The sequence below is a fragment of the Coloeus monedula genome, assembly GCF_965178545.1.
Source record: "Coloeus monedula genome assembly, chromosome: 15".
Lineage (NCBI taxonomy): Eukaryota > Metazoa > Chordata > Aves > Passeriformes > Corvidae > Coloeus > Coloeus monedula.
This window is the reverse complement of record NC_138795.1, coordinates 12,791,771-12,805,532: the sequence shown is the minus strand read 5'-3', so window position 1 is coordinate 12,805,532 and position 13,762 is coordinate 12,791,771. Positions and strand designations below refer to the sequence as shown.

Below are 13,762 nucleotides of genomic sequence, written 5' to 3'. Positions count from 1 at the left end.
TAGCAATGAATAAATGAATATAAACCTCCGATAACCCTCAAATGAGGTCTCACGCAGGACTGTGTATTGCCATACTTCCATCACTAACCCGGCAGAAATTGGCACTGCTTCTGTAAAAAGAGGCCTCTCTTTCCTCCCAACACCAAGACTGTATCTCATGCAATCACAATGGTTTTGACCCTAAAAGGTTCCTGGGCCCTTGTTGATGAACACAAACACCTCCAGTGCCACAGAGCCAGAAACAAAGCCAGAGACAAAAAGGGAAGAGTATGGCAAGTTCTTTCAACAGCAACACATCTTTAAAGTGACTGGAAAATGACAGTTCCACTGCCTCTTGCAGTATTTATTGGTGCTGTCTCAGATTTCTAAAACCAAAGGAGGGAAATGTCAGCCAAGGTGTCTGTCCAGTAGCAAAGTGCCTCAAGACTGCAGTCTCCAAGGGGGATGTTGAGGACATGGAACCCCTCTGACAGGCTGTAACTGGACAGTGGAACTTATTTGCTCGGTGGGGAAAAAAAAAGTTCAAATATTTCGATTTTGTCCTCCCAGTAAAATACCTATCTCATCTCAGTTAAGTCCTTTACCTTTGGGAGAAAAGTCATCCTTTTTTCCTTTCTGGTCAAACTGCTCCCTGCAAGGGGAAGGAACATAGAATGTTCCTGATCCAGCCCTGAGGCCCAGGACATTACAGGCTCATATTTTCAATGCCTTCTGTATCTTTTGTGTGTACATTTATCACATCTCCAAGGCAGTGACACTGACAGAGAAACTGATCCAACCTAATCTAACTCTGGAAATAAGTCTTGAATTAGAGAAAAAAACCCTAACACTGAAAGGGCACAGAGATTTCAAGAATTGCAAACATTTATGATTCAGATAAATCCTGATGGTAAAGAAAGAATCAACAACTGTTTCTCATGCTGGCACTATATATTTATTGTAATTTTGGAGATAGGTTACCATGTGTGTATCAGGACTTCAGAATAAAAACAAATTTGGATTAAGAATGCTTAGCATATGCCAGTTGAAATGAAATGACTAAACGTAAAGCTGACCCTTACAAGACCTTCAATTGGTCTATTTTTGTGTGTGTCTCCCCCACACAATTAAAAAAAAAAATCTGCACATCTTTCCTTTCCCCTTCATTTCAACCTCAGAAAAATAAATGACCATCCAATTGCACCTTTACTAGCTTTACTAATAATCTGCTAGCAATATCAGAACATTTATATTGTTGATTCTGCAACTTCAAAAGGAAACAAAGCTTAACAATGTTCTTGCTCCATATTATCTGGCTATTGAGTCCAGCTTTAAGACTAGACTTAAGCAGACTAAAGACTGTCTTATATTAGACTATTGCAGTTCCATTATTATGCTGCAAACCTTCACCACACACACTTTGCTGTTCCAGAACAAGCCGCAGCAGTGCCAGGTCCAACAGTCTGTGCAAAAGCCGCTACAGTGCTACAAATTCTTAAACACCTTTCCTCTCCATCTCCCATGTACTGACTAACAAACATCTTTCATTAATTTAGCCAGTTGGAAATGCTGTCCCCAAAAAGGGAAAGATGAAGATATTTTGTGCTTTCATACAAAAAAGAAACAACCACCCAGTCAAAAAGAAAAAAAAATAATTAAAAAAATCCTCCAATTCCCCACCCAAAAAACCCCTTGGTCAAAACTATTGGTTGCCCATCGTCCCCACCCTCCCCTAGCTTTTATAAGTCACCATGAAAACAAATGCATACAATGTACTGTACAAAGCTGCAGGCATTCAATTTACAGAACATTCTGAAAATATTTCAAGCATAAAAAGTACACTTGATAATTGCAAAAATAAAGTTTCACTTTTTTAAAAAACATTTTGATCAGAGCAAAACAAACATTTAAGGATTCCTACTTCAGCTTAACTCTCTAAGAACACCACTTTCAGAAGTTAAAACCAAAAAACTCAGGTTTTTGGCAATAAAGTAACTGACCATGTCTTTAATGGAGAAATGGTATATACAACAATGGCACAGACCTTAAGCATCAACAACATATTTCAGCCAAAAGTAAGTCAGCAAGTGATCTGAGTCATTCTTAGCATCACACAGTACTGATTACTAAGAATCTCAACCCACCAAGAACAGATATTAAGACTGGTACAAATGGAAGGAAAAATCCATGACATCACATAGGCTCAGTTTTTGTCACTGAACTTTTTTTAGGCTAAATTTCACTAGTGCAAGACCATTTGTTTACCCAATTAAATGAAAGCTCATAAATGCCACAATTTAAGAACACTCATACAAAACTATTTTTTCTTTTATAAAAGTGCCACATACCATACTTTACTAAAAAAGTTACAAACTAATGGAAGACTGTCTGTCTCCATCTCTTGTCAACAAGGAAAGGCCAAAGTGATTCTCTGATCCCAGCTCGAAATGGCGTTCTCTGACCTATCCCCAGCATCTCCAACTTGGAGCAGTCCAGCTGAGCATTCTTCGGACGAAGAGCACCCACAACTGGACTATCAGTAATCTGAAAACAGAAGATAAAAAAAACCCCACACCAATAAGTAATGAGACAGAATACTTGTATATATATACATTAGAACTTTTTCTTCACAGTTTTCTATATAGGCATGTTCCCCTCCTCCCTTCCAACTATTTTGTGGGGGTTTTTTTGATTGGGATTTTTTTGCTATTTGCTTGTTTTGTAGTTAACTTTATTCCAACATGTCAGGCCAGGTGAAGTGTCTTAAGGCAAATTTTTCTTACTCAATTACTGCTACTGTTTGTGTTTTTCTACATTTCATTCATATTTTCACTCTATCGTTATTGTCACAAGGTAAGGAATGCTCCAGAATGTTAATGGAACCATGTCTTGATCAATATACTTGAAGAGAAATAGAGCTGGGCAGAAAAAATTCAGACTAAGTGTTCTCCATTGTTTTTCTTGCCATCTTCCAAATCACATTTCAGTTCCAGCGTTCACCAATTCTGAATTCTTGGAATTTTTTTTGTACATAGATAACATCTTACTGACATGTTGTATTCCCACAACATTATCACTATGTCTTTAAGAGTAGTCTCAAATGTCAATAAAATTGCAGGAGACATGTTTTAAGCAAAGCAAAAATAATTAGTAGTTCTTAAGTGCATGTGTTCAGAAATAAATCTGGACATTGCATAGCTTTTACAGAGCCCTACCTTCAAGTTAATGTTCTATAAATCTGTAACAAAAAAGTATGGATTTGCTTGTGACTCAGGGGAACTGTTCAGCAGAAATACCATTACACTACAGACTGGGAAACTGGTGACTGACTGACTGACTAATTTTTCTAATTCAGCAGGTCAAATAGCTGTTGTTTTCCTGAGCTTGATACCAGCCAGCCCCCTGTGACACTGTGTGTCAATTCCCCATGCTTGATACCAGCACATCCAGCTGTGCTGGACGTGCACAGCCCATCCTGACGAGGAAGATCACTTGTACAGCCAGTGGGAGACCTGCTACTTGCAATGCCCAAGCACATCTGTCTGCCTACAGGTCCAACAACATATCACTTACTGGCCTCAAGTGGCTGCTGGGAAGGTTGAAAGCATCTGCAATTGCACATGCCATCTCATACTTAGTCATCTGTTCATTGCCAGACCAGTGAAATGTTCCTTTTATTGATGGGTCCTAAAGAAGAAACAGGAAACACAGATGAAAGGAAGCAGCCACCTGGCCCTCAGGCTAATTCCTGTGCAAGAACTGTGCAGCACTATCATCCAGCAAGGCCCTATCCCAAAAGGCACCTTACAGCACCTCAGTGGTGTTCTAGAAACGTCTGTACCCTTTCAGAGAACACCCGACCAGGGACTGAGACTGGAAACTCATGTTACTTCTATTTGACCTGACTTTTCACCAACAGCTTATGTTCTGTAGAATGAAGAGGAGGGAAAGGAGCTGCTCACCAACTGAGCAAGGTCAAAGAGCTGGGGAGGAGGAACTCAGCTGTTCACTTAAAAACAAAGGCAAAAGGCATCACACGCATTCTGAATGTTAAACTGCAACCCCTGTACAAGTCCAATCAAACCGACTGCACCATGTCCACGGTCCATGTTCTCAAAGTTACCATGTGAAAAAATAAAGGTGGCTGTTTCCTGTTTGATTCTGTAACCTTGCAAAGATGGTAATCTGAAGATGCTCTGGTGAACAAATGCAAAGAAGTAATTCGGTCCCGTGGCTTTGTTTTGCCACTTCAGTGTTCTTAATACAATAAACCAAGGGCATCTTTGAGAATTACATTCAACCACCATGGCTTTTTTTAGTTCAAACTAGCAATTTGTAAAAGGCGTATCAGAAAAAGTTAGGCATTTCTAATTCTCTCCTCTATACCAGAAGACACAAAGCAATTTTCAGAAGGTTCTGTCCCATCCCTTCAATCACCTTTGTTTCAAAGACCACAATACCCCCATAGTCATGTAAAGATCCTGCAGTGTTACAGCCAGTTCTTTCCTCCCTCCCAGCATTCCAGAAATGCAAATAGTCCAGGTGATGTGCAGTTCTCAGTTGTTCAGAAGCAAAGCTGAGAACTCAAACTGTTTTCACCTTGCAGAGGCTCATTTCTTGTCATTCTTACCAGCATTCTCTTCTCTGCTAGTTGTCTGCAAACAGCTGCTACATCCTTGACATTGGTAGGAAATCTCTGTTGCCAGTGGTCCATGTTGGCAGATTTATTACTGAACTGCACTTTATCAAACATAACCGTCACAGCACTCTCCTCCAGTCTTTCCACCTCTCCATACAAGACAGGAATCCTAAGTACTGCGGTTTCTAAAAGAAAGAATATTTTAGTTCATGGGTGGGTACAAAGGCTGCAGCATAATCCAAAAAGTGGTTTGGAAGCGTTAAGAAATATGTTGATCATATTAAGCATCTACAAATCACAAATAAAATGCAAGTAGTATGTTGGCTCTCAGAATATAATTTTAATTTATATCAAAACCAGTTTATAAACACCATGATTATATGCATTTATTTTTACTTATGCCATTGATTTCCAGAAAGTTAAGAAGCTTTCATTAGCAGCATAAAAATGCCTGTTTGGATTAGAACAAAAATTAAAAATTAAAAAACCCGACTGCTCTGTGCAGTTACTCCAGCACTCCCCATCCTCACTGGGTAAGAGCAAGGAGACAAATTCTCACCAATCACAAGTCATCAATTCAGCCATCAATTAAAAGATTTTTCACCCATCATGCAGAAGCCTCCTTTATAAAGGAGGATATTATTTACCAGAAAAAAAGACATGAACCTTGAAATAAATAAAAAGGTTGACAAATAAGGAATAGGTTCACAGAACACAATAGTAAATAATGTTAGATTCCAGGACAGTGATTTGAGAAATTAAATTAACAAAATGCAAAGAGAAGCATATTTCATGATGGAATACATCATAGTAGTCTATCTCTGTCATGAAGACTCGAAAAGCCTCTGAAGAGAAATCCAAGGCTATGACAAATTATTTAAAAGTAATAGATAGTTTTGCTGAAAGAGAAAACAAAAGTCAGACCTGAAATTAGAAGTTGAAGTCATCAAAACGTTGCAATTCTTAATATATTTGGAGAAAAATGCTATAGTTATTGGCAAAACAAACAGAAAGAGCTAACACAAAAATTGTTCTCACAGAAAAGTAAACCAGAATAAGTACTTAGACAGGAAAAACAAATAGAAAACCCAACATGACACTTATTGCCTGCTGCTCTAGAAGCATTTATTTGGTCACTCAGCAGGTATGTTCTTCCTCTCTTTAAATACTGGTTGAAACATCTCTTTTTTAATTGCTTTAGAAGCATTCATTCTTTGAGAAGACAATTGCCTTCCTTTTGTTCTCAGCTCTCTGGGACATGAAGAGGATCAGCCTCATGAGTAACCTCCTGAGAACCTCCTGACACTTTGTAGTTTTATAAGCATTACTATACATACATATATTTATAAGCATGTATTCCCTTCTAACCAAAGTAAAGTATCTTTGTGAAAAATTGTTAAACCCACTTACTGGAGATTTTTGCATTGTACAACAGAAATGGACAGGGCAGTTCTTCACACAACTACAGATTTGACCAACAGAATTCTACCTACACCATATCAGCAAATTACTGGTTGGAACACCAGTACATGGAAAATACTTATATTTGTATGAATCAAGAGAACTCATATTTTCAAACACTTTACTCAACACCACCTCAACACTCCTGCTAATAATACCACTGCTGCAACCCAGTGCTGCCTGACAGATCCTGCTCCAAAAGTTTACAAAACCAAGCTGCAGTGTTGAGTTGGGGGAAGGGTCTAGCAAGATACCCACACGTTCTTGGATTTGGTAAAGTCTTATCTTCGTTAACAATCTAGAAGAGGGAGCAAACAGCATCACAGTCAAATTTGGAGATGGTATTTAATCTAGAGGTGGAGTGAGTAACTTGTCATTTAAATTTATTTTTACTTAAATAAGACTTTTCCTATCAAGTGTTTTTTTACAAAGTTTTTTTCTTACTAGTAATGACAAATCCATCATACATAGCATATATTTACTTACCAGAAGATCATCATACTAATTTATCAATAGCTTGTTTCTCTGGTTGGGAAGCACAGAAGCACAGTGTCAGTATCATACTGACATATCAGAAGCCTCTTCTGCATATGCACTGAGATTATTTTCTTCAGAATTTTTGATAAAAGTGCTTCTGTCCTTATAATCTGTGACTGGATACTGACAGTGCACTAACTAGAAACAGCCATATCTCTCTTTTATACAAGAAATAAATCTTAAATTAAAGGGAACATACTGTTTTCCCTTAAGAAGAATTTTTAAAATTATGTTTGTTTATTTTGAATGCCAAATTTTCATTAAGAAAAGACTTAAACAAATTTTAAAAATCCTGTTGTTTAAAACCATAATATGTTATTAACCTTTTAGAAAGTGTTACAAGCAGGAATCTGATGTGTGCACGTGACTAAAACCAAAATGGGTGGCCTGTTGGCATATGTAATAGAGCAAAACCCAAAGAGTAACAAGACTCCATGTTGATTTGAGCTGTATTATTACTGAATCACAAGTCTGGTTTTCCCTTTAAGTAAACATACATTGAGAACACTTGCAATACATCTCCCTAAATAACTGCAGCTATATATTGAATGAAGTATTTTACCTTTCCTTAGGAACAGCAGATTCACAATAGACAAAGGCTTACAAATGTCCATCAGGGACAGACAAATAACATTAATGAAGATCGGAACAGGTAAGAAATAAAAGCTTTAGTTAAGATATAAGCAAGAGGAATTGCTCATGAGCAAGGAGACCAACTCCTAATCATACTCTTCTCTGAAACTCATTTCCATTGTTTTTCAACTTCACCATTGACTTAAGAGTCTACTAAGCTAATATAAAAATAGAAAGCCTGTATTAAAAATGGTTGAGTGTCTTACCTTCATTGTTTTCCAGAACTGCTTTTTCACCCTCCAATTTGGTTTTACCATATAAATTCAGGGGATTTGGTACATCAGTCTCTTTATATGGAGGGCTTGTTCCATCAAATACATAGTCTGTACTAATGTAGATCAGAAATGCTCCAACTCCAGCTAGGAAGAAAATGTTTATAGATAGTTTATATTAATTTATGCCTTCTTTGAAATATCAATAGACCCTTAAACCAATCTCCCAAGGATCTCATCTTCCATCACATTAATTCCCGCTGCTTTGTCTGTTCCCTGATCCTTCACAGAGTTGTGCACGGTACTCATTGAAAACAGATCAACAGCACACTGAGGGCAGAAGTGACATTCACACTTACACTACTTGTATTGATGTCCCTGTATAAACAGATGCAGGACTTTAACAAGACACCAAATCCATGAGATGGTCTCCTTACCTGCCTCTTTTGCTAAGTTCGCTGAAGCAGCCACATTGAGCTGAGAAGCAGCATCTGGTTGACTTTCTACAATATCTGGCCTTCTCTCAGCAGCACAGTGCACTATAACATGAGGCTGGAAATTAAAGACTAATTTTAAACAACCAACATGTCAAGAGATGGCAGTTACACCCTAACTCTAGCGATGACACCCCTCAGGCAAAACTAAGTAATAAAAAACAGCATTGTTATCTTTAATTACAGCATTCTGAGGAACACCTTTTCCTTAGTATTTTTTTACAATACAGACATGCTGTTACAAGACACCAAAACCATTTATCATTAATTGTGCAATTATGGTCTTCAGTAGCTTTGATTTTACAGCAAGCTTGAAGTTGTGGGGTTTTTTTCTTTTTAACTCTGTATAGTAAAATATATATTAATATAAGACATATCTCTCACACACACAAGGGTACTAAAAATTTTTAGGTAAGCTATTTACACATGGCTTATTTGACATATGCAGATTATTAAGATGACATTTAAGATTATTTTATAGAATAGCACCCTGTATAATGTATTTCAGGTTTTACATATACCTCTTGGCACTTAGACTGAAAAAGCAGTGAACACTGCACACTACACCGAGTTACTGCTGCTGTATTCAAATACTCCTCCACTTCCCCAGAACTGTGTATTAACACATTACCATGTCAATAACCCACACATATCTTTTCCTTTCCTTTCCAGTGTCCTGGCATGTACAGCTGTGCCTGCAGCCTAACTGTAGTGACCACAGCAAAGGCCAGAGCTGTCTGTACCTACAGAGCAAACCTCTGCTCTGGGTGGGGCAGAACACACAGCCGCCCCTTTGTCAGAGCTCTGCCAAAGCACTAGCCCCACTCATGCTCCAGAACTCAGCAGCACTATCAGCTGACTACTGGACCCCTCCCATCCACTTTATACTCCAGAAACTTACCTGAAAATCATGGATAATGTCATGAACTGCAATAGAGTCCAGAAGATTAATCTGTTCAAATCTGGGCTGAGCTCTCCTGTATCCACAGCCAACTGCATTCCAATTATTTTCATTGAATTCTTTAAACACAGCTCTGCCAAGAAGTCCTGTAGCACCAGTGATCAAAACTCGCCTACTGGGAATGTCAACATCTTCCTAGGGAAATGACAACAGGAAAAGTTTTGTTTCTAGTGTAATTTTTCACTGTTTTTTCTTCAAAAGTATGCAAGGCTACAGTCAGAGGCTACTGTATTAAAAAAGCTTCTCCTGAGTCTTTTGGAGTGTCTCATGGAACACCAACGTCTGGGAACACCAATACTGCAGCCAGTCAGCTATTTAACCATATATTCAAAGATAATGAAAACAAAATTTCAGTGAGAAGCTCATTTACTTCTACAACAATCCAAACCACTAGTGAAGACAGAATTTTAAGTTCATTCAAAAGCTGGTAACTTGGTGCAATCTGAAAGGAGGGAAATAACTTCTTTAGAAAATGGACCCCAAAGATGTGACATTTAAGGTCCAAATCCTACAACAAATAATTCTGGATAGACTGTGCCTATTAAAACCTGCAGCAATACAATATAACTTACTGTAGTAATTAAAGACTTGAATTTTATTATTAAATAGAAGAGTAATTCATTGTTATTCAACACAATAGTCTAATAGTAAGTAAAACCAAGATACAAAATGCATCTGGAAGTGATTTGACAATTTCAGCTCTCAATCTAAACAACAAACTAAAGCTGTACTTCAGCTGCTGCACATTTTGGTACGTGGGACAGCTGTGAACATCAGCATACACAAACTTCATTCCACCTCTCACTAGAACATACCAGTTTTTCAAGACAGCAAACACAAGACCCATGTCTGTCTCTGCAACTTTATTTTCCTTTAATGCTTTCTGTCTGTATCTGCCAGGAATAAACCCAAAACCTGCCTGCTAAAAACAAAAATGAAAGCATATCTTTACCATGCCTGTGCAGAAAAAACTTTGGTTGTGCAGAACCCACAAATCTTGCATTTCCTGACCACTTTACACACAAGGACAATTTGTGGCAACTTACCATAATTCTGGACATCACAGAATGCTTTCTGCTATGCAATCTCAGCAGCCCAGTAATTTCTAAGCATCGTACCAGAGTATTACTCTTTGATTGCAGCACAGGAAGCCACAGCACTCCCAAATTACTGTCTTTCACCCTTGAAGTTACAAAGCTTTTGTTCCATAAGGGTATATACAGAGGGGCCCGATGGAAACAGCCTACCCCAAAACAATTGTTTCAAGTTCCCTGCACAGCACATGCATTTTTCTCAACTCTAAACCTCCAGATGAAGGCTGACTTATTCCCATTAGTACTGGAAGAAAATTAGTAATTTACATCTGGACAGTTGCCAGAAAATGACAGACTGCAGCAAGTGATGTTTCAAAAAGTTGCTTTTATCCTTAAATTTTACCTGAGAACACAAGCTGATTGACCATTTTTAAGACTACCCTGGCTTCTCAAACAGCACAAGCAAGAACACGCAACTACTATTTTCTTCAGTACTTCTTTTCTTAGCAAAGTCTGCACAAAGTGTCACAGAACCTATGATCAGGGCTTCTACAGCCAATAAATACCCGCTAATAAATATCCAACACTTGCTGCAGAACAGAGTCAAAAGGTTCTCTAAAAACGTCACTGAACATCTTCAGTAAGTAGAAAGTGACCAACACAAAACGAAGTGTCATTTGCAAAATCTGACGTTTTTAAGCCTCATTCATCTAAGTTTATTTTACATATCTTAAAGAGGATGTTACATCAGCAGTACAGCTTGAACTAGATACAAACACAGCTTTCACCAAGCACAGCTTGCATGCTGTTGCTGTTATCTGCAAGACTAATTGATTCCAGTCACTTGTTTCTGAAAGAGCAATACAAATGATAGATGTTTCTCATAAATCCAACACCAAACAATTACCAGTTTGAACCTCTTCTTGCCAGAAGTTTTAACAATCTGGTGATACAAAACCTGCACAGATGAACTCTTTCTGTGTATGCTACCTTGCTCCCTCAAAGGACATCACCCAGCTGCAGGACCATTTCTGTGGTCTATAGCACTACTGAATCACTGTGCAATTTTGAGCTTTATGATGAACCATCCAATTGAATGTTATCTGATGTCCATATTCACCAAGAATAATAAAAAAGTATTGTGTTTAGAAGTCTCATTCACATAAAAATAAACAAGCCACAGCATTATCAGATTAAAAAATAGAATTTATGAGACACCAGATCACTTTGCAGACACTACCGAAATATAAAATAACAGTATAACTTATAAAAAGAGCAAAACGTGATGCATTTCAAGTTGAAAACCAAAAAACAAGTACTTATAAAGTTTTTCATAAAGATTTTCAAGGTTTATATTTTTATTTAGAAAATCATTATGAACTCAAACCACCAGTTTTAAGGAATGGCCACTAAAACCCGGAAGTTACTGGTATAACAGATTTACAACATAATAGGATGAGATACAAGTCACTACAGGGAAGGGAGCATGAGACCGAACTCTCTCCGCTCTGACATCCTCTGCAGTCACAGAAAGCAAAAGGCAAACCCTGGGGCTTTCCAAAGGCTCGCAATGACAAGTGAACTTACATTCGCGTTGCCAGAAGTTGTTCTGCCTTTCCCTACACGCCCAACCCTCACTGCTGCGGTAGCTCACGTACACCTGTGGGGCACCACCGACACCGCCCGGGACAGCAGGCAAGGACACGCCTCCCAGAGGATTCTCCTATGTGGAATCACCGCATGGGGTCTCTATCACCGAGCCCTTTCCTGTGCCACGGGCCCACCGAGACCGGAGCCGCGACCCCCAAGCACTGCGGGCTGCCGAGCACAACATCTCCGTGGCCATTCCGGCGACGCCGTGCGGATACAAAATGACCCGACTCTCGGAGCCCGCGGGCGCTCCCAGCTGCGGTTCTCGGGTACCCGCGGCCCCTCAGGGCGCAGCTCCAGCGGCCGCAGCCCCCCAGGCCCGGCCCCGTCACGAACGCGTCAGCGCTCCGGGCCTGCCCGCCCGGCCCCGCGCTGCACAGCGGCACAGCCGCCCCACGGCGGACTGCCGGCTGCGCCGCCCTCACCTCCACGAGTTCGCAGCGTCCCGGCGCGAAGCGGATCCTGAGCTCCTTCTCCCGGCCGACCATGGCGGGGCCGGGCCGGGCCTGGTCGCGCTCCGCGCCCGCGGCTCGCCCGGCGCTGCGCGAGGGAGGCTCCGCGCCCGTGCTGAGCGCCGCGCGACAGGGGGCGCCCTCGCCCCGGCGCGTGCGCCCGGCGCACGCGCCTCCGGTCGCCGCGCACTCATTGGCTGGGGCGTGCCGGAGGGGCGGGGCCAAAACGGGGATTTAAAGGAGCAGGCGCAGTCTCGGGGCTCAACAGGGGCCCGCGCGTGGCGGAAACGGAGAGCGGCGGGAAGCGCAGGGGGACAGTACAAACTGTGAGGGACTGCAGCAAGCCCGCCCAGTGGCTCAAAGCCTCAAAGTGTCTTGGCAACAGCGCCTAGCATTTAGAAACACAGACGCTATGCCCACTCCTAACGCTTCTGGCCTCAGGGCGGAGAAGGGAAGCAGAGGGAGCCTGTGGTCCCGGGGCACCACAAGCGCCGGGATGCCGTAGCTGCAGCGCTGGCTCCTCTTTTCAGGTTCATGGTGCTTTAAACAATAATAAAAGTTACTGCAGCAATCACATGTGTCGCTGAATTTTAACACTGGACCAAAGTTCGCCTATTGAAACTGTGAACTTTCTATTGTGATTTTTGATTTGTGAAAAACAAAGTGAACTGCAGAATTAGACCAAAATATCATATTACCCTGCATATAGCTCCGTCACATATTCACTAAAAATTACTTAATTTCTCTTTTTAGAATGGTGGAAAACAAGCATTTTCAATTTGCCTTTATCCAGAGTTAAATGTAAAAGCAACTGGTAAATCCCACAGAGAAGGGGAGGGTTGTTTTTGAGAAAACGAGCACTGCTTACAGTACTCATCCTACGTGTATCATTACATGCTTACAAGGTGACAGATTTGATTTCTTTTAATACAAGTTTTGAAGGTAACAGGATACTGTATACAAAGTGTTACTGTACCATTTCTGTCCCACAAATGGAGAGACTGGGCCTAGCATTTTTTTAGCAGGAGAACTTAAGTAGATGCATAAAAACTACCAGCCAAAACTCACTGTAGCTACATTCACATTTGTATCTACCCCGATGAATTTATTTCAACTTGACTTGATTAAAAGAGTTTTAATTGGTAGTACTCAATGAAGAAAAGCAGAAAAGTCTACCAAAATTTAATAGCATCATACTAAATTTCATACAATATTGTAAATTACCTTTATTTATGGCAAACAACTAACATTTAAAAGACAAAAAGGTGTATATATATAAAAAAATTAAAATAAACCACTTCAGCTAGTTTCTGCCTTCATGGAATGCAGATGCCCTTTTTTCCTCTGTAACAAGCTATTGACATTTAATTCCCTTCCATTAACCTTAGAATTCTATTTCAAAATATCAGTAATTCATAACTTGAAATCAGGAAGAAAAATCTACAAAGAAATACCAAACTGTTTATCAGCATGGAGGTAAGAACTCCCAGTACACCTGATGTCACATCTCCTCCCAACACAGCCTGGAAGAGCTCCCTGTGTTCTTAACAAAAACCATGATGTGGAAATAAAAATTTTGTCTTCCAGGCTCAGAGCAGGAAGAAAATAGCAAAAGCATGAGCCCTGAAATCTCAAGCTACAATCATCAATCAGCCTGTAAAATATGTCACCAGAATAAGTTAAATTATATATAGTTTTTGTATCTTCATT

The 13,762-nt window shown here is 40.0% G+C and overlaps 1 protein-coding gene across 1 annotated transcript; it reads right to left on the bottom strand.

Moving 5' to 3' along the window:
• Positions 1–911: 911 nt before the first annotated feature.
• Positions 912–12,158, bottom strand: MAT2B (methionine adenosyltransferase 2 non-catalytic beta subunit). Its single transcript, XM_082291764.1, has 7 exons — positions 12,026–12,158; positions 8,857–9,051; positions 7,899–8,013; positions 7,456–7,608; positions 4,610–4,803; positions 3,553–3,666; positions 912–2,523 (listed from the first exon to the last, which is right to left on the bottom strand). The coding sequence occupies exons 1-7, from the start codon at positions 12,086–12,088 to the stop codon at positions 2,353–2,355; spliced, it is 1,005 nt and encodes a 334-aa protein (XP_082147890.1). The 5' UTR covers positions 12,089–12,158; the 3' UTR covers positions 912–2,352.
• Between the last annotated feature and the right edge of the window lie 1,604 nt (positions 12,159–13,762).